At 38.7% G+C, this 26,062-nt stretch overlaps 1 protein-coding gene across 1 annotated transcript in view; it reads right to left on the bottom strand.

Annotated features, from left to right (window-relative positions):
- Positions 1-318: 318 nt before the first annotated feature.
- The window catches only part of RAB38 (RAB38, member RAS oncogene family), a 62,226-nt gene continuing 36,482 nt past the window's right edge, over positions 319-26,062 (bottom strand). Inside the window, exon 3 of the mRNA XM_061202746.1 lies at positions 319-1,178. Within this exon, the coding sequence (XP_061058729.1) occupies positions 1,026-1,178 (153 nt within the window). The 3' untranslated portion in view covers positions 319-1,025. The remainder of the gene's footprint in view (positions 1,179-26,062) is intronic.

Below are 26,062 nucleotides of genomic sequence, written 5' to 3'. Positions count from 1 at the left end.
TAGTTGTTTCTCTGTATGTTGATTAGCTTGGCACCTTTCCTGACCAGAATATATGAGGATATATTCCTCTGCTTAACCAAAAATGTGTATAAGTACTGCTTGCTTTCCTGACCTAAATGCCAATGTGAATTGTAGATATAGATGCTTTGGATTCATCTCCGTTTTAATAGTACCATTCCTTTAAGTGCATATTTCGCATCTCTTTTTTGAAATTAAATTTTAGAAATGGGTCTTGAGAACTATGGACACACAGTCAAAAAAAAAAGTTTAGAATACTAAGAAACTTAAAGCACTTGCAGAAATAAGGAAACAGCATCTTTTAATGTTTTATTTTCACTTGTGAAAATATATATAACATGTATTACACGCACAGAAGAGTCCCACAGCTTGAGTCACAGAAAGCTAAAAGAAAGGCACATACCAGTGGCAGTCTTTTCATAAAGTTTTCAGTTAAACCAACATTCAGGGCATGGCAAGGGACAATAAAAGCAACAAAAGCACAGGAAGCCTGTGTACATGACTCTGAAGAGCTAAATCAGAGACAACTTTAGGTCTGTTGAGAATGGAGGTCATCTCTGGAGAAAATACTGTTTCTACTTAGTAGGCCTGTCAGACCAGCAGAGGATGTACTGCAATCTGAACAAAGACACCAGGGGCAAAGTGAAAGCCAATACTTAACTTGACAGCTAGTCTGTTCTTCTCCCCCTTCTCTTTCAGACCTGAGGCCTTGGCTGACTCAAAGAAGCAAATAACCGGGCCGACTCTGGCCCTGCACAATTATGGTCAGCTACAAGACAGAATTTTGTAACAGACTAAATATTTTAAAAGCTTGTAAACACTGTGCTGATGCTGAGAAAAACATAAAAAGAACATTTGCTATTTCTCTTAGAGGAAAGATACAGGCATAGATCTTTGGCTTGCCCCAGGTGTATCCCTATCCTGATATTTGCCCAAAATGGTAGGAACGGAGACACAATTCATGAGATGATTGGATCACTTCCATCATATGCCAGCACAGGAGCCTACTAGGATTTAGAACAGCTGGAGCAGCTGACAACCCTGGGAGATGTGAGATGGGGCTTCACGATGTCAGGCTGAATGGACTCCATCAGGTCACACTCGTTCGCAAGTATATGTTTCACCAGGCATCTGGAAGCTTCATCAATGTTGATATTTTCCTAAGGGGAAAAAACAGCTCTTATTATTCAATATTCTACAATGATGCTATGGCAGAGATTTATATGAGACAAAAGGGCAGTATTTAAATATCTCTTCCTAAACCCTATCCATGCATCCTCTTTCTATTCCCTTCACTCTCATTTATTACCTCTAAGAACTTTACTCTTTAGTCCTTCACAAAAGTAAAATATGTATTTGTTTTGTTACTTAGGAGGAATAGTGTTTGGTGGGCTCACTTAGTAGACTGAATTTAAATTAGAGGGCAATTTTCTTATTTTTACATACTCTTACATTATAGCATAATATTGTAGAAGACACAGTAGGTCTTCAGTCTAAATTAGGTTCATAATTGCACTCTGCCATATACTACCTTTGTGACCTTGATATGAAATAGGAATAATAAGACACCTCTTGCAGCAGTCATTAGTGGTTTCACAAGTACTTCCGGCTCTCTGCCTTCCAGTCAAATGGTAGGAGTGCCCTGCTCTGACCTCTTTGAAGTTAGGCATGGACACGTGACTTTCATGGGACAATGAAATGGGAGGATAAATGATGTGTCTCACTTTCACTTTCATGTAGAAGCAATAAGAGACAATGCTCAATTCACCATGTTCTTTTCTCCCTGCTTCTGCAAACATGGAAAGCACAGAGATGGAAATTCTCTTGGCCTAAGTCTATGAATGAGGTTCAAAAAGAGCCAAGTATCCTATGATGATTCATGTAGGATGAATGAGAATTATGACTTTAAGCCACTGAGATTTGGGGTTGTTTATTACGGTGACATTACTTAGACAATCCAGGTGGACATAGCTCTTCAAAGAAAAATATGAAATCAGAAATATGAATCTAGTTTCAAGAATGAACTAAGCTTTAACTTGGAGAAAATATGGAGCAAACCTTTGAATCTAAAATATATTGTTTCATTCTTGGGAATCCATTCCATGGCAATAAAAGCATTTGTGCCTCAGGAAAGATGTACAAGAACGTTTATTGTAGAACTTTTCATAACCAATAAAAAAAGAAAAAAGAAGAGAAAGAAAAAGAAAAGCTGAGGACGCTCATGAACAGGAATGGAATACACACAACATGGAATATTTTGCAATAGCAGAACATGGGTGAACCTTGAAAACGTCACGTTAAGTGAAAGAAGGCAGTCACAAAGGACCACATATTGTACGATTCATTTACATGAAATGTCCAAAATAGGCAAATCCAAGGAGACAGAAAACAGATTGGTGGTGGTTGGCTAGGGCCGGGTGGGGAGAGTGGCTGTAGGGAATTGGAGTGATTGTTAGTGGATGCAGGGTGGGTGGCGTTTCTTTTTGGAGTGATGAAAATGTTCTAAAATTGGTTGTGGTGATGCTTGCACAACTCTGGGTATACTAAAAACCATTGGATTGTACACCTTAAAGGGGTGAATTGTATGGCATGTGAATTATATCTCAATAGAGTTATAGGAAAAGAATGAGATTACTGGGTCAAATATATACATATAGTTTATTCAGTAACTATAGATTAAGTTGCCTTTTCTCTGCTAGTCAGAAAACTGAGAAATACAGAATAGTTACTACTAATATACTAAAGAAAAAACCTTGATCTCTTGTAAAGTCAGATTTGACTGTCTTTATCACAATTTGTAGAACTTCTCTGATGTGTCTCCTTATATTCAATGGAAAGAGAGAAGGACATTTTTGTCAAATTGTTTTGCCCCAAGGCCTTGTTGTCCAATCTGAAGTATAACTACTTATCCCTAATTTTTGTATATATGTCAGTGTTGCTGATATATTTTGAGATCATTGCGTGAAATCATATTACATGGAAATGTATTGCATGAAATCATATTACATGGAAAATGTAAGAGGTAGTGATGTTTTCCAAATGGTATCTATGGCTAATGCAATTAGTTGTAAATATTCATTAGCACATTTCTGATCATTCAAGCCCAACCCTGAGTTCACTTGTTATGAAAGCTTAAGGTAACTTTTCAAGTTCCAGAAACAACAAACCTCTCCCATTTACAGAGCCTTAATAAAAATTCCTCTGAGGGTTTCTAAATCTAAAACAAGGTGAAGTTCTGGTTGCTTTTTTGTTTGTTTGTGATGTTGTTGTTACTGGTTTTTATACCAGACCAGAATTCACGTCTCTGAGCTTCCCTTTCCTCATCTATATGACATTCTCGATGAGAATACTTATCTAATAAAAAATTGCTTTTCTTTATGGGATGTAGGGGTTATTGGTGCTTTCACAGTGCTGGGCACTTCATATACATAATCTTATTTAATCCCATTTAAAGCCCTGTAAGACAAGGATTAGTTTTTTGTTATTATTTATTTTGTCGTTATTGTTGGGATAGAGGTGAGAGTGACCTTTCTCCCTTCAGCTGAAGTATCTGCCTTATGCCATGGAAACCCGTCCATAGACAGTAGCCATACTTCTGCCCTCTTCCCACTGCCCATGCTCACCATGCCTTCTGTCACTCTTCTTCTTCCTAGTGTCAGGCCCAGGGATCACATTTAAACTACCTGCTCCCAGGAAGTAATCTGACGTAGGCAGAGTCTGGATCTTTGGGACAGACCCAGGTCAATGCTTTGCTCTCGGGTCCAGCCACTTGTTTACGTGATCAGTTAGAAGCCTGGCCCATGGTCCTCCACTGCCTCTTATTCAAGGAAAGTGGGGAAGTGTAGCTTCACTTAGCCTCCCAGGCCTTGGCCTCTAGGGCCAGCACATCTCACTAAAGAAGCTCTGCGTTTGGGTGGTTTGAAGGTGCTTTCCTAGCCATTAATAAACAAATACTTAGATTCTCTTTTGGCTATTGCTTCTGTGTTGGGGAACGAGCAACAACATCCCACCCCAAATACCAAACACAGGACATCATCGTATCTGTTTACAGGTAAGAAAACTTAAGTTTAGAGGGATTAAGAGACTTCCCCCACAAAAGCATGCAGCAGATGGGTTTGAGGGCCAGAACTCACACCCAGGTGTTTCTGACATCAAAGCCTGGCTCTTACCAAGCTATATTCCTTTTCAAGACTGTTTTGAAAATCAAGTGCAATAACAAATAAAAGTTCTTACTACAGGGTTAGGCCCAGTGGGTGCAAAATAAATCTTAGTCCCCTTCTCTTTCATAAAGCAAGTTTTAAGCATCAAAAAGGGCCTTCCTTCACATACAAGTTAGATCTGACAGTAGTATATTTAATACCTCCACTCAAATACTAACATCATAGTTAAATAGGGTTTTCTTTCATTAATGTACAAATTGGCAAAATCTACTAACGAAGAGGGTGCAGTGTGGACAAATGAATGAAAATCCATCATCATTATGAGAAAAACAACTAAAACCTAAGCCCAATTAGTGGCAGCCTAGCAGGATCATTTTAGTAAAAGATAAGATGATGCTGGTGAAATTGTGACCTTTAACCCACTGAGTAAAGGCTAGCTGGTGTTAGGACTAAGGCAGGAGATTATGCAGGATGGGGTTCTGGACCAAGGAAACCATCAGAACCAAGGAATGGCTGTACCTGCTTTTAGATTTTATATAGGAACAGGGTAGCTGTCCCTGATGACTGAGTCACAGTCATTCAATTAATATTATTTAGAGTCCCACTAAGTATGAGGCATACAAAGATAAAGAGGTTAAAATAAGCTCTGTCCTTGACTGAGCTTATACTAGCAAGGTAAACAGCAGAGGTATAAGGTTGGAAAGGGCATCTGGAGCCAGGTTACTGTAGAGCCTTGAATGCTAAGTTGGCCAGATAGAGTCACTGAGGCTTTTTTGCAACTGAAGTGTCAATAAACACAATCCGATACTAGACAAAACTATATGGACCCTTAGCACTCTTTTTAATTACTTAATCTTTCAGTGAGCACTTAGGAAATACCTATCATGTGTACCGTGGTGCTGGTTGCCATGGCATACCTATTTCAGATTGGAACCTTCAAGAGGAAGCCAGGAAGAGGAGCAAGTACTTATATTGATCACATGCTTTCTACAAAAGGGTACAATGCATAGTGTCTAGAGGACAGGTCTGAAGCCAAACTCTAATCTCAGCTCCCACTTTCTGCTTGTGTGACCTTGGGCAAACTGTTTCAACCACTCCACTCCACACCTTAGTTTCCTCCTCTGTAAAAAGGGATTCAAGAGATCTACTTTATAGGCAATTTTAAGTTAATACATGTTAATACTTAGAACATGTGAGACACTTGGAACAGTGAAGGGGATAGGGCATACATTCAATAAATTTTATCTACATATTCTCCTCATTTAATTATCGGGAGAACATGATAACGTGTGTATTCTATTCCTTCACTTTGCAGCTGAAAAAACTTGAGATTGAGTAGGCGTAAGTGGCCGGCCCCAAGACACACACTGGTAAGTGGTAGGGCAGGTGTGAGTCCAGGGAGAACAGTAAACACTAATATTTGCCGTGATCTTTACCATATACTCACTACAAAAAGGCAAGATGTATAGTGTTTAGGGCACATGCTTGGAGCCCCTTATCTCAAGTCCCCCTAAATATTTCCCCCAAATAAATAAAGGAACACAGCATGGGCAGGGTGTGTGTTTCCAGCATTAAAAGGGTAAGAAGTTGCAGTCAGGGCCTCAGGCAAGGCTACTTTGCATTGCTGGTCCTTCTGTCTTTCTGTACAGAAGTCATAGTCAAGATTTAGACTAGGAGAAGGAATAGCAATACAGAACTAACTTCCCTCTCCCCTTCTGTGCAAAGTGAGCATGAATAATCAAACCCTGCCTGATAAAACTATAGGTTTGGACCTTTTGGGCAATTAGATTCCAATATAATTGATTGTGCTACTTGGCAGCCAAGCAGACACAGCCAAGCCCACATTTTCTAGGTGACTGTTAAGAAACAGAGCTGCTGGTATAAGTGCAAAATACTACCTGGGAATTTTTACTGATGTTTATTCTAGAGAGCTGTAACAACACCTCCAGGAGCATCTTTTGCTGTAAAGGTAAATTATACATCCTATGGCTTTCAAGACACGTACACTTAGACTGAATCTGACTGTGATTTATTTACATATTTGCAATATGACAAGATGGTCTATTGTGCTGACTACTTTAGGTTGATGTGTGTTCATCTTTATGTCTCTGCTCAGAATCTTTTAATTTATATCAATAAGCATGCCTGAGAAATAAGCTTAAAATGCCTAACAAAGCATTTTAGTAAAAACAAATGGTAGTAACTACCAGAGTATTACTGTGTCTACTCCCAGCTGGGCATATAGCAGGTGCTTTACTTATGAGATATTGTTCACATCCAATCCTCACAAAAATCTATTAAAGAACTAATAACCACATTTTAAAGGTAAGGAAACTTTAACCTTTAACAAGGTTGAGTAACTTAACCAGAGCGGAACAAGATCTTGGTCAATCTGTCATTCCAACCAAGAGCGCCCTGACTGCACTTTCTATTCTGCTTCCATACATTACATGACCATACCTCCAAGGATTAAAACAGATATTAAAATAGTTTTATTTCTAAATTAGTAGTTCTCAGTCCTGGCTGCGTATTCAAGTAACTTGGAGAGTTCAAAAAAATCTATTACCAGGACCCTCCTCCCAGACATTGGTCTGGGATGAGGCCCAGCATAAGTATTTTTTTAAAGATCTTCCACTTCTTTAAAATGTGCATCCAATAAAAAGAATGAAATAATGCCATTTGCAGCAACATGGATGGACCTAGAGATTGTCATACTGAGTGAAGCAAGTCAGACAAAGACAAATATCATACGATATCACCTATATGTGGAATCTAAAAAAATGGTACAAATGAACTTATTTACAAAACAGGAATAGAGTCACAGATGTAGAAAACAATCTTATGGTTACCAGGGGGGAAAGGGGTGGGGAGGGATAAACTAGGAGATTGGGATTGACATATACACACTACTATACATAACATAGATAACTATTAAGGACCTACTGTATAGCACAGGGAACTCTACTCAATACTATGACCTATATGGAAAATGTCTAAAAAAGAGTGAGTATATATATATGGATAACTGATTCACCATGCTGTACAGCAGAAACTAACACAACATTTTAAATCAACTATACTCCAATAAAAATTTTTTAAAATGTGCATCCAGATTTGAGACACACTCATATAATTAAGAATGTCTTGAAAGATGCTCCTTTTTATTTCAATTGTGAACTCTCCAGAAATAACATTTAATACAGTGATTTTAAGCTGTGGTGATTCTGATCTTCCCAGAGAAGAAGGCATATAAATCTATCTGAGGTCTTGGGTACGTGTCAGTTTTTTAATTAGCTCTTCAGAACATCTGTCTGGTGGCAAATTATTTAATCTCTGATCCCCGGTGCCAGACAGCAAAAACATCCTAGCAGAAAACCTTCACATCTGCCTAGTTAGAAGCTGGCAGAGCATTCATCCTCCCGTAATCTTTCCAAATACGTCGGCCTCCAACATAACACCAAGTGTATCAGAAGCTCTGAGGTTAGGGCACTAAATTCCTCAGCCCTGTGAAATTTTAATTAGAGAAGGTGGCCCACTAGATAATAACACCAGTGTAAGAAGTCTCACACAGAACAGGTGTTTTGAAAATACTTTCTCTAAGAAGATTCAGCACTTGTTTATGAAGCACATAACTGCCAAACCTTTTGCTAGCTCTCATTTACTGTAGTTCAAGTCTAATGTGGGGAAAGCACAGTGGACACCTTTATTTTTGTCTGTATAGCACTTTTTTCCTCCCTTATCCCCCATATCACTCCTCCTTTCCTTTGGGTAACTGCTTCCTCCCATTGGCAATCATGAGCTTCTACTGGGGCGCCTCCAAACTGAGTCCTATATCTCAGACATTGTTCTCAGAAGTTGGCACTTCATTTAATCTTCAAAATAAAGCCAAGGTGGGAGGTACTGCCCTTATTTGACAGAACAGGAAAGTAAGGTTCAGAGAAGCTAATGACAGACTCAAGGTCTCAGCGACAGTAAGGGGCAAAATCGGGCTCCCAATCCAATCCTCAAAGATTCTATATTTTCTCTTCCTCTTCTCCTTGCTGATGTCTTAGAGTCTCTGGCCAACAGTTGGTAAGTGCCCAAGCGAAGGTCTACCTAAATCCAGAGCCCATGGTTTTGCACTTTGTCACACTTCTCCATGAAAGGAAGACAGACATGGAGAGTGTGATTCAGACAAACCACGTCCTAATCATGTCCTATTACCTGAAACCTAGCAGACTTCAGTCTATCTAATGGGCACTGGGAAGGACAGATGGAGCCATATTGTCTCTGATTTCAACGCAGGATAGAGTCCCATTGTCAGCATGGAGATATGGAGAAGGAAGAGGAAAGTTCACAAAATCAACTCCAAAGACTGTGTCCATCTGACAATGCCTCCCCCATCCCCACCATCGCCCTAGCTCAGCCCCTGTCCTTTACACACTAGATTTCAAAGTCCATCTCACACCCTCTTTTCCCCCTCTTCTCTACAGTCCCAGGGCCACCTACCTTAAAACTCTCTTCCCTTATCTCCTTCTCACCACTCAAGCAGCATCTGGAACCCCACTTCAGCCGTAGAGCATCTCCAAACTTAGAGAGAACCACCCAATATTAAAGAGGGAGGGAAATTAGACATCACTAATTCAACCTGCTATCTTTGATGCATCAGGAAATTAAGGCAACAGAGAAGGAAAGTGACTTGCCTAGCATCACATAGGCTACCTCTTAGTTCTTGCTGCTTGCACAACGCTTTGTTTCTAGAAACATTATCTCTTCTGAGTAGCCATCTCTCAGCACTCTGAAATGTATCTTCAGTGCTCCCTGGCACTTTCTACCTGCCTGGCACTTACCATTGACTCATAACTGCCTGTTGTCATTATGTTTGTGTTCCTGGTTCCCAGTACAGAGCCTAGTGTAATAGGAGAACTCTAAACAACGTTACCAAAATTAGCTGATACCTGTTGATAACTTTTTATAGGCCAGGTACCTTTTAAGTACTTTAACTGTATTAACTAAGTCAATCCTCATGAAAACTCAGGTGAAGAAACTGAGGTATAGAGAGGTTAAAATTTTTTCCCAGGGCTACACAGCCAGCAAGTCAAACTTTTGGCACCTGATTCTCTAGCCCCAGAGAGTTCCAGAGCTATTAAATGACAAAGCAAGACTCAAGCCCAGAGCCCCTGGTCTTATCCTACTGTGTCATACTCCTCTCTATAAATGTTTGCTGAAGGAATGAAGACTGAAGTCTCATCTCAAAAAGAGAGTAAAGAATAAACATAAGCATAAAAACTATCATTTAGCCCAATTTAATAAACCCTATTAATAAAGACAAAAGCCTTCAGTCAAAATACTTTCTCATTCATCAGTTTGAGAAGATAAATGGCCCACTAGACACAACATATTAATAGTAATAATTGCTGACATTTATTGTACACTTACTATGGAACCCTCACTCAGGTCCTATGCATGTACGCTTCATATATAAATAATCTCATTAACCTTAGTACACCATGGGAGGTGGGCATACTATTAACCTATTTTACAGATTAGGAAACTGAAACACATATAGGATAACCTACTTAGCCACGTATTGGCTGGACTTACTCAATCCAAAGTCATATTTATGGAATGCTAACTATGAGAAGAAAGTACGCTTTTAATCACATTTCTATTGTGATTAAATGCTTTCATTCTGACACCTCTATGTGCCAAATCCAAGAACTGAGACTAGAACATTGCTGTCCCAGGAAGTAATAGAAAGAGAACAAGCTTTGGAGTCAAGCTTTGAAACTTGGTTGCCACTTACTGCAGGACCAAGGGCAAGTCCAAATCCTGAGACTTCCCTGCTTAATCTGTAAAATGAGGTTAATGACAACTACACTTCACAGGGTACGTGTTAGAAGTAAATGTTACACACAGATGAAGCACTTAGACATTACATATACATCCTCAGATGAATACATGCTCCCTTCTTGTGTCTGCTTCTCTTCACCTTCTCCTTTTAAGTCATTCTTCAGTGATCACCTCTCATGAGAAGTTGCCTCTAACTCCCTCAGACTGCGACAAGCACCACTCTATTCGGGAATCTATCACTGGTCAATATGTAACAGCTTGTTTGTCTGTATCTTCACAGCACAGGGGGCTCCGGGGGGCCCTATTGCTGTGGCCTAGTGTCTAGCACAGTGCCTGCAGGCAGTAGGCACCTGGAATATACTGGGTAAATGAATGAACAAATGAACAAATGAATGAATGAATGGATGGATGGATGGATGAACCAATCAATGAGGCCCTCAGAAGAGTAACAGGTTCAGGTTTCAACCTAAAAATAATTTCAGATGTGGGTGATTTCTGTAGGGAGTGAAAAGGAAAACATATTCACAACAGAATTTACTTCACAAGTCAAACTGCTTGTTCTTATCTTGTTTTCCAGCTATGATTTGACACCATTCTTTTTAGGTAAAACGAAGGAAGACTGACTGAACCAGTTTATAAAAATTGAGCTGAACTGCTAAAGGCTTTGCAATTGAGTGGACCTACGTTGGAGTACTGATTTCACTCTTTTAAAAATAATTCTTCATATCTTGTTGCTTCAAAAATGATTTCAGGTGACCTGTGCTTTTTAATAACTAGATGAACTTAGACAAATGCTTAATTTTTCTGGGCCTCACCTACAATTTAGAGAGAATAACACCCACTTGACAGAATTACCAAGATTAGAAATATCTTATTTGGGGCATAAGTAGAAGCTGAGTAACATTATGTATTTTTATGACTCTATATTATACACAATTATTTTAATATCATCTTTTCCTCTTAAGAACTTTATGAAATTGAATGAAAGGTCAATTCTAGCTTAACGACTTCGTTAGTTTTTTTCTTTATATATGATCCTTTTGCCCAGCCCTCAACTAACTTTTTAGTAGAGAGTTTGAAATCATTGCTTTTCCAGATAGTACTGTTGACCGAAAAGTTGAGAATTATGTTGTATTTGTGGACAAAACTTAAGCTTGGGACACAGCCTCTTGGATAGCTCCGAGGGACCGTTCTGAAGAGGTAAAGGAGGAGCTTGGATACATAGGAATTTTTGCAACAAAGATCAAGTAGTCAGAACATCAAAAGATTACTGTTAGTTAAAGAAAACCAGATATCTCAAGTTAAGGAATTTAGTGTTTTTCTATGTATGGGAAGATGCAAGGGTCTGGGCTCACTGAAATCATTCCTTTGATATGCATCTCAGCTATCTGGGGCCAGTATCCTGTGCTTTCTCATCCTGAGTCTCCTCAGGGTGGACACTCAGGGGCGGCTGCAGTGTCTGACTGCTAGATGGGGGGTGTCCTTTTTCTATCCTGAAGTCCCTCAGGGCTCACTGTCCGGGCAGCTGTAATGTGATGGTTTGATGGCTGCAACATCCTTTGTTTACTGATATGGTAGGCAACATTCTGCCACCGTTGTTAGAATAATGTTATCTTGGGTGAAAACATATAGAAAAAGAACTATGAGTAAAAGTGAATGTGTTGATAAAACTAAACAAATTTATCTTTTAGTCACCTTTTTGTATTTAGAATGCCATGATGCTAGCTAGCTACCAGAACTCTGGCCCCAACCCTAGTAGACACAGAATCTATATCTACTCCTCCCTTCTAACCCCTGTTGTCTAACTCCTAAATTCCTCAGTCAGATATCAAGTCATTCTTAGCCCGGGCAACCTCCCTGAAGCAGTAGTTAGCATGTGCTAAATAATTTTCTTCTTCCTGATGTGGAATAACACTATCCTTTTCTTCATTCTACAAACTTGTAATAGGAAAAAAAAGAGGAGATACATCAATCTGAAGTTCCTATCGTGTAATATCGAAATATCATGTAACTAAATGAAATAATTCATTATTCAGCAAATAATCATTGAGCACTTTCCCTGGACCAGGCACTATTCATCAAAGTCTTTACACTCTGCGTTTTCATACACTGTGGAGTCAGCCATGCTGTGATTATCTTATTAGCCCAGGCCTTTTCCACCTCTGCTTCATGATGATGATGGTGATATCCTCCTTTCTCACAATCACTCTGACATTTCACCCTGAGTCAGGCCCTGTGTAATCTCTTCTCTGATCACATGCCTCCATTTTCTTCCCATGGCAATTGTCCTCCATATTCCTGCCAAACTGTCTCCTGACTACTCTCATTAAAGTGTAGTGATGGCCATACCTCATCCCCACTCCCAGCTCAAAAAACTTTGCTGCCTCACCTTGCCTACTCAGAATCAATGCAGACCACTACACTGAGGGCCAACCAGCACGGCCACAACTTAACTCTCCTCTCTCATCTCCATTGGCTGTCCTTACTTGGCTAGGTTCCAGCCAAACTAAGCCTCAGGCCATCCCCTCAATGTGCGTTGCTTGGGTTATTCTTACTCCATCTCTATCTCAGGTCTTCTGCCCATCCAGAGCAAACACATCTCACTTGGAGGTATTCAGCTGCTGACATCTACCTGATTCACAGGGATTTCATTTGAATCCTGCTTTGAATTTTTGGATGAAATTCAGGTACATTCCCCAGTTTTAGAATCTTTTAGTCAATTTGAAATTTTACTGTTTGTATATTATTTCTTTATTGAAGAGGAAAGGTGCACTAGAAAGACTCAGAACTATCCTAGCTCTGCCAGTCTTAGCTGGGTAACCTCAGGGAAGTCACCATAACCTCTCTCTGAGCCTCAGTTTCTTTACCTATAATCTGTGATAAAAATAATGCCAACTTCACAAGGTTGTTGTGAATGTGTATAAAACGAGATGAGATATTTAAAAGAACTCAGCAATAGTGTAGGCATACAATAGGCCCTGAAAAGAAAATACAACACTTAGGAAATAAAACAACATTGCATATTATTAAAGTTTTATATGGGAATGTTTGGAGGGACAAACATCCTTCTTTGTTAAAGTAAGATATCTCAAAGCAGGTTCCGAAGTTTCATAAGATAGTACAGGAAAAAAAGAAAAGCATCTATGGTTAAATAATTTTAGGAATGTTAAGTTAAAAATAATTCAAAATGTTTCTTTATCACAATTAAAAATAATTCAGAATGTTTCTTGAATTAAAAATAATTCAAGATGTTTCTTTATCAAAATGTTTCTTTAACTCAGAATCCTAGACAGTCACAGAATGTGGTACGTGATGGAACTTCTTGCATTAGATGGAGAGGAACTTTAGCATCATGGGGGATGGACATGAGGGAAACCAAAGCAACAGGGCAGAACTGGGAGCAGAAGAGAAAGACCTGCAACAGTAACACATGAGTCAAGAAAAGGCAGGTTCAGGTTGGGTGGGGAGGCTTGGCAAGAAGCGAGCTGTTCCCCTTTCCCCCTCCCATCTCCAAGCAGAGAATGAGTGTGCAGTGTTTCATAAACTTATCTGATCACAGAACACTGATCTCACGCTCTGTCTCACAGGGCTGGTGCTCCTCTTCGCACAGTTCGGCAACTTTTGGTCAGGAGTGGTGGTAGGATAAATGGGAGTGGTGTGGATGGCAGTTGTGGGGGTGGGTGGAGAGAGACACTTATTAACTGATTTAGTATCATACTTGTGGATTTCTTTACTCCTTACCTAGGTACTGCTACCTCCATTTTTGCCTTTTTCCATTTTTCTGAGCCTCGCCTGAAATGAAGTACGTGTGTTTTTTTGTTTTGTTTTGTTTTGTTTTTTAACATGACTTTAACAGAGCAGAGTGAGATCATGCTCATAACCAAGTTGTAACCAAAGAGCCTGGTTGGTAATGACAAGGTCCTGAGATTATCCCCTCTGGTGAGTCTTCTCTGACCAATGCTCCACCCCAACCTGAGCTGGGTAGGGTTGGGTAGCTCTCTTAGGTGCTTCCATAGCGGTTTCCTATAGTAACTTTAATCATGCATGATTGCAATGATTTCTAGAAATTTACCTTCTCACCAGACAGTAAAATTCTTGAAATCAGAAGTGGCACTTTTATGCACTTGGAATATTACCAGCAGTTGATATAGGGCCTGTTGGCATGTACGTGCTCAACAAGTAACTTATGAATGAACTGGCTGGTAAAAGGGAAAGAAAAATGGACTAATACCGATTAAAAATCACAAAAAACACATTGTAAGCTGCTCTATTATAGGGAAATCTATTATAGGGAAGTTCCCTTAAACTCAGGACAGCTTTAGACAGAGAATTAAGGGACCTGAGTCCTAGCCTTGATGTTGCCACAAATTAGCTCAGTCATTATAAACAGATCAAGTCTTCTCTCTCAGTTTCATCAGGAGCAGGAGAGAATTTATAATCTGCCTTTTTCCAAACAGGACTGAAGGTGACTCTTGAGACTATCTCCAGCTCTTGACTCGTGAGAGTCCTAAGAATAATGCTCTTTTAATGAGAAAGATTTCTCACATTGAAAGTTTAAGCATGAGGCATTTATTTAACCAGTCATTTACTAGAACGAGTATGCTCCATCTACGTGATTAGCCGTAAGTTTTTGGTTGCAAAAATCAGAAACTCATTGAATTGCCTAGGTCCTCTGAAGGGTAGCTCCCAGGAGTAACAGAATTGCTAAAAAATTAAGGCCACACCAAGAACCTTAGGAAATGAAATTAGACTCTGAAACACCATCAGGTCAGCTTCATTGTCTCTATCTGCCCAGCAGGTTTTGCATATAAAAAGGGAGATAGCTGCCAGCAGCCTCTGGGCTTACATCCTCACAGCTTTGCCACCCAAGAGAAAAGGCCTCCTACCCTCAAACTCAGTTAGAGGAATCCTGGGGGAGAACGCTAATGAGTTTGGCTTCAGTCACGTGTTCATGCTTGAGACTAAAGCAACTCTGAGTCCAGGAGAGAAGCGGTACTAGAAGGGACCCCATTTAGGTCATGTAGACACTATGCTGTGATAGTAAGATTTCACAATTTCAGAAATTTCACAATTTCTGTGATTTCAGAGACAGAATACGTAGGAGATGGAAACTTACATTCAGACAAACTTTAGGGAGAGCTGAAGGGGAATGGTGGGAGTAAGAGCAGAAAACTGGCCAGGGAAGAATCATTGCAAAAATCAGGAAACCCTCAGTGATATTTACTATTATCGTTTTATGGACATTTGCAATCATCTACAACAATGCAGATATATGCATTAACATTTTAGACAGATACAAGCAATGATTTATAAAAGGAATAGAAAAATATTTTTCCACATAGTTGTGCATTATCAAACATATATATCTAGTGGCATCTGATAACTTCAACATATGCAGAATAAGTGGACAACTGAGGCTCTTACATTGGACATACAAAAAGAGAAATGCAAAGTTGAACCATGAATGACCTGACAAGAAGTACCTCTTCAGAAAGGCATAAAGTAAGTTGCTTAATAATTTTTTCTGGAAAAAAAAAGGGAACAAAAGAAGCTTCTCGGAGCTAAAACTTAACCTCAGTTCTGATTTTCTATTTTTTTAATAGAATTCTACTGAATTAAGTAGATTCAAAAGGACAATAACTTTTCCAGATAAAGGATGTTTCTGGTTCAAATGTAAACTTTAAAAATATTGACTTTGTTCCTGAAAACTACTTAAGATGTATTACATGCTTTCTTGCATCATAAAATATTATTCTGAAGACAATTTAGCTCTTTTTGCTGACCGGGGTACCTTTTACTTTTTTTTCTTCCTCCTCCCGCTGGCATTATGTATATGTAGCTATAGGTCTGTAGCTAATAAGCCAATTCTATGGGTTGACACTTTAAGGATAAATATGGCTTAAAAGGGATAGGATGGAATTCTTTTTAATATATACACATTTCTGATTAGAAAGGAAACAGACAAAATGCTAAAAAGTGAAATCAATTGGTGGTTTGATTACAGATCATTTTAATCTTCTATTTTATAATTCTGGTTATTTTCTAAGTTCTTCATAAGGAGTATGTATTTTTTAATATTCACATTCAAAGGTGCAGAACAAAGAAAATGAGAGTGATTAATTTTGAACCATGAATAGTGTAGGAAGTCCTAATATCTTTATTTTACCCATACAACAGGAAGGAAAGAGAACATCTATAAATATTTCATGAACTGTAAAATAGAAATATATAAGAATGAATGGAAAATTATGTAGGTTTTCCTCACAGATGAAAAACTATCCATAAGATTGAATCTAGAAAAAAACAAGGACAGGAAGCTCAAAAACAGAAATTCTAACTATACAATCATGAGTAACCCAATGAATAAGAAACAGGAAAGAGATCTTAAGAAAACAGTTTGACTACAGGAGTATCTCAGGTAAGATCAGGTTTAAAAATAACATGTCTAAAAGCTAGAAGGAGAAGGGAAGTGAACTCAGAACAGATTCAAGGGTGGTCTGAACTCACCCAATTTGGGTCAGGAAGCTCAAACCAAGCCTAAGGACATGCCTGCAGAAGGTGCTAAAGGCAGAAGAAGACGGTATTGGGGTTTATTCAGAGCAAAGTATTAACACAAAGGGAAAGACTAATGCTTGAAGGATGTGGTGTGAGGCAAACAGATGACCCAGAGAAGGCAGAGCTAACACAGCAAACTAACTTCGTTTTCTCCTGTAAGAAAGATTTCAGATTGAATGATCAGAACACTGCCTTTTGCATCTTAGGTTTAGTATAATGCCCCCATAATGTCCTGTGGACAAGGTTGGCTCCAAAGTAAAATGGGTAAATTTAATTGTCTCAAATGGTGCCTGAGGACTACTAATTATTTAATTACATTAAACAAGAATAGTTTCTAAGGTAGTGGCACATAGCTCAAACCTCTGACCTCATGAAGAATTAACCCCATTTTTTTATCAGAAGTTTGGAGGAAGTCAAAAAAGGCATACTTAGCAAATTTTTCTTTGATATAAAGATAAGAAACAGACCGACACGATGATGAAATTGGGATTTTAGAGTGTTTTCATGCAAACACTTCTATTCATTGTTGGCAAGTATAAGTTAGCTCATCGTTTTGGAAAGAAGATATGAAGTTATGTAATAAGAACCATAAAAATGTCCATTCCCTTTGACCCAGTAATTCTACTAAGAATAAAGCCTAATAAAATAATCTTAAATGTAAAAACTATTTTATGTAAAAAGTATGCATCATGACATTATTTATAATAGTGAAAGTTTAAAGGTAGGGTTAATTACCGGGGATTAATTATAAGAGTTATTATGGTGTATCCTTAAGATGGAACATTATTCAGTTATCATATTATATTTACAAAGAGTTTACCATGAAAAAGTTCTCATGATAAATTTAAAAGTTGCATATAATATGATGTAGTTAAGAAATATGATAATGTTAACAGTGATTAATCCTGTGTGGGAGCTTTTATGTGATTTTTTCCATTAACTTCCATTTCTCCTACACTAGACAAGATTTGTTTTCTCCATTTGGCATTTCCATTCCTGCCCTGGCTATTCTATTTACATAATGTGCAACATTTCCTCTTCCTTTCTAACGGAATCCTGATTGTCTGTAGGTAACCAAAATTTTATTTTCCTTGCTTCCTTGTGCTAAGGGTAGTTGCGGCTAATGAAATATAAGCGGAAGTCAACTGGGTGGGGCTTCTAGTAAAACTTATTTTCTGAACTTCAAAAAAGAGGGGGAGGGCAGACACAGTTGTTACATGCCTTTTGCTCTCAGTCTTTCCAGAAAACTTATTACTGCCTAGAAACCATTACAGCAGGCAGAAGTCTAAGCTGTCCCCGAGATTTCTACCTCCTGGGGTACATGACCACTGAGTGTAGATGGGACCTGTAAACATGATGGAATTGTCACTCCCTTGATTACTTTACCTTATATAAGACTCCACCGTAGCCAACTGTAAAGGCCATGTTGTGAAAAGGCCACGTGGCTAGGAACTGAGGTCAGCCTCTAGAACCTAAAAGCAACCCCCAGCCAACAGCCAGCTGTCATTGTTCTTAGAGTCTCTTTCAAATTTAGATGGACATAACCCTTCCTTTACTTTGATAAGCAAAATAATAGATTAAAAGTGAAACTGGAATCATAGATTGAAGCCTCAGAATAAAATTTAATAGACATTCATATAAAATCCTACACTTGGGTTCAAATTACCAATAGCTTAAATGCTTAAGACCTTATCTGACAGTCTATTATTTGCAAAAAAAGGGGGGACTTTTAGATGTCCATGAGTGCATCATGTGTCAACAGTTTGATCCAGCTGTTCAAAGAAATTAGTACAGTACAATACTATCTAAAATAGAAATGTGACTTAGGCAAAGTAAGTTAAAGCCTTATTATACCATGCTTCTACGTCTGGTATGTTGTCAACAGATCTGGACACTACATTAAAAAAATGCATATGGACAGATTACAGAATATCCAGGTAGGAGAACCAGACGGTAAATGTTCTTAAAGCCATTTCACATGAACAACAGGCAGGAGCTCTTAACAAAGAGAAGGCTTACAAAAGAGTGAAAATCATTCTGTGCTGGGCATTTGCGAAAGCCAAATAAGTAGATGCTGGAAACATTCTAAATTTGAAAGTACTCTACAAATGTTAAATATTATCATTTTGAACATTCTTGGCAAATAACAACAGCAGACTTTCACTCTACATGATGAATTTAATTTACAAGGTTTCTAAATATTCTGGTCCTTTCATAGACCTGAAACTTAAATTTAGATTTAGTTAGATTTGAATAACTCCAACCAGTCTAAAACCTAGTGAAAGCCATGCTCCAATCATATCTTAGATACCTAAAAGGAAGTGCACTGTTCACAGCATAGAGGGAGACAATCACTTAGTCATCTTACTTGCCTACTTTGATTTTCAGACCCACTAACTAGCAGAAACACAGTGAATAAATCTAATTTTTGATGATATATGTATAGAGAGAGCACCAATGCTGTGCAATCTGTTTTTTGGTTTTTTTTTGTTTTTTTTCCTTGTCCAACATCTTCCCACTGTACTAACTCAGAAGAGTAGCACAGGAAAAGAAGATGAAAACTCAGGCTAATTAAATGTAATCTTATTAGGATTGTACTACACTGAGAAGAGTCCACTCTCTTTTTCGAAGTATGTATTCCCTCTACACCTTCCTCTCTCTGTGGCCTTATTTTCTTGTCTAAATGTTGGGAGTGCCCAGAGATCAGTCCTTGGTCCTCTTACCTGCAGCCTGGACTTTTCTATTAAACTCCAGAATCATATACAACTACCTACTTGACATCTGCTTTTAGATGTCTTCCAGATGTTAACATACACAAAACTGAGTCTTGATCTCTCTCCCCATGGACCCATCCACATCTCAGGACCCCTAGCTCAGAAAGTGGCAACTCAACTTTTCCAGTTGCTCAGGACAAAAACTGTGGAGCCATCCCCAAATCTTTTCTTTCTCTCGTAACCTTCATCCAAATCGTCAGTTAATCCTGTCTGCTGTATGTTCAAAAATACATGTAGAGTTTGACTACTTCCCACGATTTTTCTTCTCTAGATATGCAATAGAGTCCTAGCTAATCTCCTGCTTCCAACCTTTCCCACTATAATCCAAGCTCAATATAGCCACCAGAATGACTGTTTAAATCAAATCATATCTCTGATCACACCCAACGTCTTCCCTTCTCATTCAGAGCAAAACCCAAAGTTGTTACAATGTTCTAAAGACTGAACAGGACCCCATCACCTCTTGCCTCATCTCTGTCATCCTAGTAAAGCACAGCCACAGTGCCTCTACCTGTGCTATACCCTCTTCCTGGACCATTCCCCTCCCAGGAATCTATATGACTCAATACTGTCCCTCTTTCTAATCTTTAATTTTAAAAATACCTGAGTGAAACCTTCCCTGGTCACCTGTCTAAAATTGCTCTTCTCTCCGTGAATTCCTCCCTACGATCCCATGCATGTATGCCACTTAAGCTGTAGACTCCTTCCCTGCATTAATGATCTCCCTAGCACTTAGCTCCACCAGACAAACTATACAACACACTTACTTATCTTTCTATTACTTGTCTCCACCACTACAACGCAGGCTCCAAGAAGGCAGGGATTTTATCTTTTTTGTCCAGGTAGAGCCCTTCTGCCTAACACAGTGTCTGTCACATGGAGGAGAGTTACTCAATGATTCTTTAAAGAATGAATAAATGAAACAATAAAATACGGAGTTAGACAAGATGATTTGGAAGTACTCTCCAAATCTAATTTTCCTGTGTTTCCATGCAATGTAGAAGACATAATGACATGATAATTGAGGAACTGAGTATGGGTTTCTATGACAGTGGTAACACAAGACCTCTTCAGATTTTGCTAATTTGAATTTACTGCTTGTGTATGTCCTTCTTTACAAAAATCTGAAACATAAGAACTACACTTATAACCAGATAAAACAGACAGTGATAATTCTCTTTCCAAAGGAACTCTTCCTCTTCAAAGGGACTCACCCAGGGAAAGCTGCCATAATGAGCCCCTTGAGGTTGCATTTAAAAATGGGATTTACACACAATGTTTCAGAAACACACTGTATAGGTAATGCTAGGCATCCACTGCTGACACCCACCCTCTCTTTCATTTTGGAAACCCTGAAGAACATGAAAGCTAAATGACTTGCCTTACGGTTCACAAAGATTGTGCCTACACTAGAAAATTCAAAGTGACCCAAGAATTAGAAAAGTTCTCAACAGAACTTCCTTCCCCTGAAGCAACCTGTGACAGGTGAATTTATTCTCAAAAATGATTCCACTTCATTTAGTTCAAGGACATGGATTTAAAGCTCTTGATTTTTCTGTCAGTGGCTTTGCTACATTGTTCCTAGAGCAACTGAATCACTTCAGAATACCCCTGGACACGTCAGGCTAACCTCATCTTTGACCAGCACCCCAGCATGTTAGGTCAGTGAGCAGAGTGCTGAGGAAAGGCTGCTGCTGCTTTCCACTTATGTCTAATGGGCTATTGATTCCCACCCGCCAATCCCAGCAAGTTCTCCCAAGAAATCAATACCTCACTAGTCAGTGAAGCAGACAGAGGTGAAACAAGGCCTTGGAAAGGCAGGGCTGCTGCCCACAAATCTAAGGGTGCTTCAGAGATGGCACACAAGAGACATCAAAGAAGGTGAAGGACCACAAAACAGGGACAAACAAAATCAACACTGAAGAAAATGAAGAAGCACAAGAAGGGAGAAAGCAAACATGTCTCATTAACAAAACCCCTCCTGAAACAAGGAAGCAACCCCTTCCAGAAGGTTCTGACAATGGTTTTGAGAGAGGAGACAGAGGCTTTGCCCATGGTTTTTCTTTTAGAAGGAGAAAGCTGGGATAGAAAGCACCAGTGAGATCCAGAATCAATCAGACCTGAGTTTAAATCCTAGCTCTGGTACCCCTTTGGGTAAGTGACTTAAATCCTGCTGTACTTCAGTTTCCACATTTAAAATGAAGATAAAATAACCTTAATTTTAAAAGAAACTGTCATGAATTAAATTATATAATGACTAAGATTGAGTCAGAAATAAACAATTAGCAAAAGGTCAAAGACCATGGGCACCTTCCAGTTAAAGACGGCAGACTGAGGGAATATATTTATTTACTTTCTTTACCAAAATTCTGAAAAAATGATTTCAAAGAAGCAAAATATTTCAAGTAGAATCTCAGGAATTAAAAGAATGAGGAAATGTGCACCAGCATTCAAGGGATTTCAACACATTTTTAGAAATCTGAAAGTAATGCAGAGTAGTGGATTTACTAGGATGTACATAGCATGGTCTATAGGGTATGTAGAGGGAGATATGCACAATCAGAGAGCTCAATAATTCCCACAGAATCCAAAAGAGTCCCAAGACTCAAATATTGGGAGTGGTTGAAATCAGGAGGACTAGTTGAAGGTCAGAATGGGAAATGTCAACCACATGCCTTCCCCATACTTCCATGTAGAATACCAGCAGCTAGGCATCGAAACCCCAATTCAAATACTGGTTTAACTTCTGAATAAACCAAAGAGAAAAGACTTGAGACTAAAGATATACCAACTAATTTCCCCATGTGGGTGGTATGGGATTGAAAAAGGAATTAATTAAAAGTCTGTCAATATGGCAGCTGGGCTATTACTTTTCCCCTCACAGAACTCTTGCATCTTCACCCCTAGCAGAGAAAAGAGTTCTGTTGAGAAAAGACCTCTGAGAGCTGACATCTAGGAGTCCCCAGTGACTACTAACCTAAAGTGAAACCCACTAGTCAGTAATCAACATAGCCTCTAATCAACAAGCCTACTTATACACACAGAGCTTGGTATCTGCTTTTGATGGTCTTGTTTCTAAACATGAATGTTCTTCCAAGAATCATCAGATGATAAAGGGGAACAATCAACATAAAAGAGAAGAACAAAATGGGCTGAAAACTAACTAATGAAATAGGTAATGTGAGAAACAAACCAAAAAAACCGTTAAGAAACTAATTGGTATCTTCACAAATACAGGAAGCTATTACATCCTTAACTAAGAATAGGATGCTACAAAAAAGAACAATCAGCAAATAGGAAATCTCTTCCAAATTAAAACTACGATTGCTGAAATAAAAGATTATAATAAAAGAATAGGAATTAAGTCAAAATATATAAAGAATAAAATAAAAATTACAAACTGCTGAAAATATGAGAAAAAAAGTGTAGTAGGTTCACAGACTCAATTCAAAAAGTTATACCAAACTAGGAGTTCCATAAAGAAAGAACAAAAACAACAACAATAAAAAAAAAATAGGAAGGGGGGAAAACTACCAAAGAAATAACCAGGGGTAAAGAGATAATCCCCAAAACTGCCATAAAAAATAAAACAGCATACATACAAAGCTTTAAGAACCAGAATGGTCTGAAACGTCTAAAGCACAATGCTAAATGCTATACTACAATGGAGCAATGCCTTCAAGGCATAGGGGAAATCATTTTCAACCTAGAATTCTATACCCATGTAAACAGTTAAAATTGTGTGAGGGTTAAATACACATTCTTGAAGATATCAAGGACTCAGAAATGCCCATTCAGCTCTTCCTAAGCAGCTGCAGGAAGTTATGTTCCAGTAAAACAAGAATATAAAACTGGGACCCAGGCAGCAAGCTATCCTACTCAGGAGAATGACAAAGAAAAGTCCCAGGATTACAGCTGGGTTGGGGCTCCAGGGCAGTCAAATTGGATGAAGAAAATAGAGGACTCTGGAATGGAGGCCACCAGGACAAAAGTAGTCTCAATAGAATAAATAATATGGTGGACATTTTCCCAAAAACCCTAAGGAAGAAAGATGGCAAATTATGTGAGTGAATAATGTTTTCCTATCTCATGATACGTACTATGATTTTTGTTATAATTCAACTACAAACAGTGATAGAAATCTACTGGTAAAATGGGATGGGAGTTAGCAGTCAACTAAGAAAGGTAAATCCTCATTTAGTATAGTGGGTTATCAGTGGGTATGTCTAAATGTATCACATCAAGGAATAGCAATATTAGACTATTATGTAGACATATGGAAGTGAAAAAATAACAGGAACTTCAAACAGAGGGATCTGGGTTCTAATTCTGGCTCTGCCACTTGCTAACCATACGGTCTTGCATAAATCATTTAACTTCTCTAAGCCTCAGCTCCTTAATTCGTAAAATGGACATAATAACAGCACCTAGTTCACAATGGTTTGTGAGAAGTAAGTGAAATGATTCAATAAAGCACTTAAAACAAGGCCTGGTAAGAAGAGTAAGAATGTATTTCATAAATATACATCTTTACTATTATTCTTAATAGTAAGTCTCTGTGGTCTTGTATTGACAATTTTCTGATGACTAATAAAGCTAGGTAACTGCAATAGTGACATGTTCTTACTTAGGTATCTTAGGATAAAGATGATATTTGTCTTTCTCTGTCTGGCTCACTTCACTTAGTATGATCATCTTTAGGTCCATCCATGTTGCTGCAAATGGCATTATTTCATTCTTTTTATGGCTGAGTGATATTCCATTGTATATATATACCACATCTTCTTTATCCATTCATCTGCTGATGGACACTTAGGTTGCTTCCATGCCTTGGCTATTGTAAATAGTACAACACTGTAAATCAACTATACTTCAATAAAAAAGTTTTAAAAAGATGAAAAGCCTTGTCCTTGCTTTTTAAGACACCCACAGATTCCTGAAGGTGGCTTCCATATGCACCTCTGCACAAATCTGTTAAAAAGGAGCTCCTCCCAGTGGTCCCCTTGGATCTTCCTTTGGGGACTCTCTTAGCCTGGGTGACTCAGATCAAATATCAAGGAAGTTGCCTCATTCTCAGGTAGAGGTAACACCTTCTCCTTCAAATGCTCTCACAGCTCTTATAGAATCCACCAGTTTTGTTTTTCTTTTAACATCTTTATTGGAGTATAATTGCTTTACATTGTTGTGTTAGTTGCTGTGGTATAACAAAGCGAATCAGCTATACATATACATATATCCCCATATCCCCTCCCTCTTGCATCTCCCTCCCACCCTCCCTATCCCACCCCTCTAAGTGGTCACAAAGCACCAAGCTGATCTCCCTGTGCTATGCGGGTGCTTCCCACTAGCTAGCTATTTTACATTTGGTAGTGTGTATATGTCCATGCCACTCTCTCACTTTCGTCTCAGCTTACCCATCCCCCTCCCCGTGTTCTCAAGTCCATTCTCTACGTCTGTGACTTTATTTCTGTCCTGTCCCTAGGTTCTTCAGTACCATTTTTTTTTTTTAGATTCCATATACATGTGTTAGCATATGGTATTTGTTTTTCTCTTTCTGACTTACTTCACTCTGTATGACAGACTCTAAGTCCATCCACCTCACTACAAATAACTCAATTTTGTTTCTTTTTATGGCTGAGTAATATTCCATTGTATATATGTGCCACATCTTCTATATTCATTCATCTGTTGACGGACACTTAGGTTGCTTCCATGTCCTGGCTATTGTAAATAGTGCTGCAATGAACATTGTGGTACATGACTCTTTTTGAATTATGCTTTTCTCAGGGTATATGCCCAGTAGTGGGATTGCTGGGTCATACGGCGAATCCACCAGTTTTAATGGAACTTCCTACTGTACTGTAATTATTCATTTTTATGGGTTTTCTTCCAGGAGACTGAGAACTTCTTAAGGAGAAGAAACTGTGCCCTTTATCACCAGTGCCTCAGTGCTTAGCAAAGTGCCTACCTGAATACACAGTAGGTATTCAAGGAATACACCAGGAATGAATAAATGAATGAATGAGTGAGTGAGTGAACAAAGTCTAACACAACGCATCTTAACCAGTGTGCACATCAAAATCACCAAAGGACTGTTTTGCAAAAACATACAATCTATGCCCCTGCAGACATCTCCGAGAACAGGGCCGAGGCATCTGCAATGCATTTTAACAAGCTCCTCAGGTGTTCCTGATGTACAGCTCTGTTCAAGAATCACATCATTGTATAGAGTTCTAGACTAGATCTGAAGTCTAGGCCTCATTTCTGCAATGAAAATCATTGAAAAGCCTCTCTGGAACTCTGTTTATTAGTTTAAACAAAGGATGAATATGATATTGTGTGCAGCTCAAATGACAGTAGCTGAAACAAGAGGTATATGTAAAACAAGATTATGAGAATTTCAATGAGGAGGAAACCGCTAAGTCCTGGTTCTCGGGTGTGAGGGAGGAATATGCTGGCTAATAAAATCTACAGGCTGATGGCGGATTCTTGCAGCATGCTATGTGGAATCACCAAGCAAAGAATCCTGCAGTTCTCAGTTTGGGCCCAAAGCACTAAGGGGGACTGCTTCCCTCATATTCATTTTTCTTCTGTACTTCCCACTTCACACCATGGGGCACTGTAATCTCCCTGCTGTGCAAAGTGTCTAGAGAGCTTTCTGGATAAAAAGAGTTACATAATATGGAGTCCTCCTGGGAAATACAGCAGTAAATTAATTTTTCT

This window comes from Eubalaena glacialis, chromosome 10 (genome assembly GCF_028564815.1).
Source record: "Eubalaena glacialis isolate mEubGla1 chromosome 10, mEubGla1.1.hap2.+ XY, whole genome shotgun sequence".
In the NCBI taxonomy this organism is placed as follows: Eukaryota; Metazoa; Chordata; class Mammalia; order Artiodactyla; family Balaenidae; genus Eubalaena; species Eubalaena glacialis.
The sequence above is the reverse complement of the archived record's forward strand: the minus strand, read 5'-3'. Positions and strand labels throughout refer to the sequence as shown.